Below are 4027 nucleotides of genomic sequence, written 5' to 3' on the forward strand. Positions count from 1 at the left end.
AGAGATTGGGGCTGAAAAGGAATATGGCAGAACAGACTAGATAAGCCAAAAGGACTAATTCTGCTCCTATATCTTATGAAATTATAATCTTACCTGTGAGGAAACTGGAGCACCCAGAAGAAACCCACACAATAGTGGGGACAAATTCTAAACTCCTTGCAGACCGCGGCAGGAATTGAACCCGGTTTGTTGGCGCTGCAGCAGAGTGATGTTAATCACTGCGCTACCATGCCGTCCATCATGAACTGACGGATTGAACGTGGCTGCCAGAGGAGGTGACAAACATCAGCTGCAATCAGTACGTTTAAGAGATATTTACACAGGCACGTGAATAGATGAGACATACGCAGTCACGGTTCCGGAGGGTTGCAAGATGGATTGGTGTAAATGGGGAAATGGTGGGCATGTTATGATAGATCAAGGACCTGTTTCTGTAGTCTACTTTTAGCAATTGTAATAGTAGTAATATTAGTAGTGTTAGTGATGGTAGTAATGGTGTAGAAGTCGTTTATAAGGTGATGAGAGGCAGTGATGGAGTAGACAGACAATCTTTATTTCCCTACTGTTGAAATGGCCAGTACCAGAGGGCGTGCCGTAGAGGTGAGAGGGGTAAAGTCAAATGAGACGTGAAGGATAAGTTATTTTTTTCACAGAAAGCGGTGGCTGGCTGGAATGCGCTGTAAGAGTGGTGGTGGAGGCAGATACATTGAGACTGTTAAGAGCCGCTTGGATGGGTACATGAATGTGAGAGAAATGGACATTGTGTCAGCAGACAACCTTAGTTACGTAGGCCATGCGAATACTAATTTAATTGGTTCGCTACAATCTTGTGGGCTATTCCTGTGCTGGATTGTTCTGTGTTCTTTCAGGACTCTGCAAACGTCCTGGGCACATTTCTGTATTGAGAGTGACTTCGACTTTTGCACAGTACTATATTTGTCAACGTAGACTGGAGAGCGTCGGGCGTAAGCAAAGGATGCTGGGAATGGCGAAGGTGAAGCGCCACGGGAGGGATGTGCGACAGGTACCAGAGAAGGAGTGCCAGAGTCGGTGTTGGGGGCAGTTGCTGGAGCGGGGGCAGACACACGCTGACCGGAGACACCATGGAAAGTCATTAGATTCTAATCAGTTTATTACAGAACGACCTTCTGGTACTTCCTGCTTCCTCCTATTTCACTTCCCCTTTTCCCAAACATGATTCCCTTCTCCCAGCCCCCTTATCAGTCTCAGTCCACAACAGAGATCAATATCAGAATCAGGTTTATCGTCACTCACATAAGTTATGAAATGTGTTTGATGACAGTGCAATGCATCAAATTAATAAAGTACTGCTTAGTAATAGTTCCTTCCGGCCCAACGAGCCGCACTGCCTATCAACCCACCTGGTTAACCACAGGAAAGTTCACAGAGGTCAGTTAACCAAAGTAGCACAACGTTTTTGGAATATACGAGGGAAGCAGAGTACCCAGGGGAGTCCCGCACGGTCACGGGAGCCAGTATTATTGGCGGTAATAGCTTGATCGCTCTAGTCCAGTATAATGTTCTTCTATGGGATTGTCATCCGTGGGTCCTCGGCTGGCTGTAGAGGCCGATCCAGGACCCACATAACAGCAGTGTTAGGGTGCAATCCCTTAATGGACATCGGCCGCGCGAGACTTTGTCTAGCGTGGGGAAGCCAATGCACGGGCATACATCACACGGTCGTTGACAGATCAGTGACATGCCGGGAGAGGGTGCGGTCAGGGTCCAGTGGCTTGGAATACGAGACGACTGTGGTCTCTGTGCTGCAGCAGACTGCCGTTGTGATGTGTCAGGTTTCTGTTCCGTGTTACACACCATCTCCACTCCCTTTCCTCTCTTTCACTCTCGCCTCTCCTCCTCCATTCGCCGCCTCTCCATTCTGCACCCATCTCACTTCCACAATACCTCCTCCACCAGATCCGGCAATGTCGTTCTCCGGAATGTCCAATTCGACGCTCGCTGAGAATCTCTCCTCCCACAATTCTACGGCCGATGGAAACAGAAACGAGTGGGGAGCACCTTCCGTCTTTTCAATCGTCATCTTCGCCCTCACCTTCCTATTGGGGGTCCCGGGCAACGGCGCAGTTATCTGGGTGCTGGGCTTCAAGATGAAGAGTAAGGTCCACACGGTGTGTTTCCTGAGTCTGGTTGTGAGTGACCTGATCTTTTGCCTGTCTCTTCCCTTCCGCATAGCCAACATCTCCCTGACCTACTCTGGGTACAAACACTACTTTTCCGGGAAGTTTATTGGAATCCTGATGATCATTAACACATCCACCAGCATATACCTGTTATGTCTGATCAGCATATGCCGCTGCCTGGCGATTACCCGGCCCATTTGGTTCCAGCAACATGTGAGGCTCACATGGATGCGTGCGGCCTGCTTCGGAGCCTGGATCCTAGCCTTCTTCATGTGCCTGCCCGCCCTCCTGATTCGGGATTTGAAGAAGGCATTGACCGTGTTGGAGCCATTTTGGTTTGTTTTCATCTTCAGCCTTCCCTTTGTAATTATGATCACCTGCTACTCCCTGGCTGGCTACAGGCTGCAAGGGGACAGTTTCGCGAAATCTAAGAAACCTATCCGCCTCATCATCACCGTTGTCGTCACATTCATGATCTGTTGGACCCCCTACATGGTCAACGAACTCGTATTAACCTTCTCCACATCGTTCAGCCGGGCCTGGTCGTTATTCACTGTAGCCCTGGCCTGCTTGAACAGTGCCCTCAACCCCTTTCTCTACGTCTTCGTTAGCGGCAAATTCCGTCAGATCTTCAGTCGCTCCTTCCTCGCCTCGCTCCGTCTGGCCTTCGCCGAGCAGAGGTTGGAATTAGAGACACAGATCCAGATCCTCAACCTCACCTCAAATACGAATGTCTGAGGGAGTTCCTCCGGGCCAGATATCCAACCGCTATCCCTTGACTACAGACGCAGTGGACAGTCGGATCCAATTGTGTTCCGCAGTGAAGGCATTCCTACACTATTATTTTAATCTCTCAGAACATAGAACATAGACCATTAGTCCAACAATGTACTGTATCAGTTTAATCAGTCGATACTTAGTGAATTAACCTAATCCCTTCTGCCTACACAACGAGGATATCCTTCCTCTATGCCCATTCTACCTATCTAAACGTCTCTTAAAGATCTCTAACCTATCTACTCTCACCACCATTCCACGCAGGGTATACCAGGAACAGATAACTGTCTGTGTCAATAACATAGCCTTTGTATCTCCTTCGGAATTACGCCTTCTCACTTTTAATGGACGTCCTCTGGTGTTGGACATTTCAACACCAGGAAACATACTGAATATCCATGCCTTTCATGATCTTCTAAACCTCATCCCGCAACCCCAGTGAAAATAACCCAAGTGTGTTCAACCTCTCGTAGTCGACGATGCTCTCTAATATGGTCAGCATTCTGGTAAATCTCCTCTGCACCCTCTGCAAACCCTCGACATCTTTCCTGCAATGGGCGACCAGAACTGTATACACCTCTTTCACCAAGTAGTCTCCATGTTCCTATGATCTCTTTCCTTACAAGTCATTTTCACCCATAGAACAGGATGATTTTTATCGCACCCTTCTTTGTAAACTCTGAACAGACTGTCGTGCGTGAAAATCCCATTAAATCAACACTTTTTAAAATACATAAAACAATCTGACTGGTGTGAACTATCTTCCGCGGTTAGAGTCACTTAGATCACGCTTCTTCCCCATTCTGATGTTTGGTCTGAACAACAACTGAATCTCTTGACCATGTCTGCATGTTTTCATGCATTGCGTTGCTGCCATATGATTAGATCTTTGCATTAACGAGCAGGTATGCAGGTGTACCTAATAAAGCAGCTTAATGAGTTGTAAAGTTTCTAAGTATCAAAATAATACCATAAAGAGCAGGAAATAGTAAAAAAAAATCGAAATTAAATCAATATTTGCTGTTACCACACTCTGCTTTAAAGCTCCATCACTTCTCTTACTTCCACCTGTCCTGGTGTTTTATAAG

At 47.1% G+C, this 4027-nt stretch overlaps 1 protein-coding gene across 1 annotated transcript; it reads left to right on the forward strand.

Annotated features, from left to right (window-relative positions):
• Positions 1–1946: 1946 nt before the first annotated feature.
• LOC132380745 (C3a anaphylatoxin chemotactic receptor-like) lies at positions 1947–2900 on the forward strand. The gene has a single exon (XM_059949737.1). It carries the CDS (start codon positions 1947–1949, stop codon positions 2898–2900), a length of 954 nt encoding a protein of 317 aa, XP_059805720.1.
• Positions 2901–4027: the final 1127 nt, after the last annotated feature.

This window comes from Hypanus sabinus, chromosome 24 (genome assembly GCF_030144855.1).
Source record: "Hypanus sabinus isolate sHypSab1 chromosome 24, sHypSab1.hap1, whole genome shotgun sequence".
Lineage (NCBI taxonomy): Eukaryota > Metazoa > Chordata > Chondrichthyes > Myliobatiformes > Dasyatidae > Hypanus > Hypanus sabinus.

Coding starts and splice junctions, on each gene's coding strand:
- LOC132380745 (XM_059949737.1), top strand. CDS start 1,947: ATGTCGTTCTCCGGAATGTCCAATTCGACGCTCGCTGAGAATCTCTCC.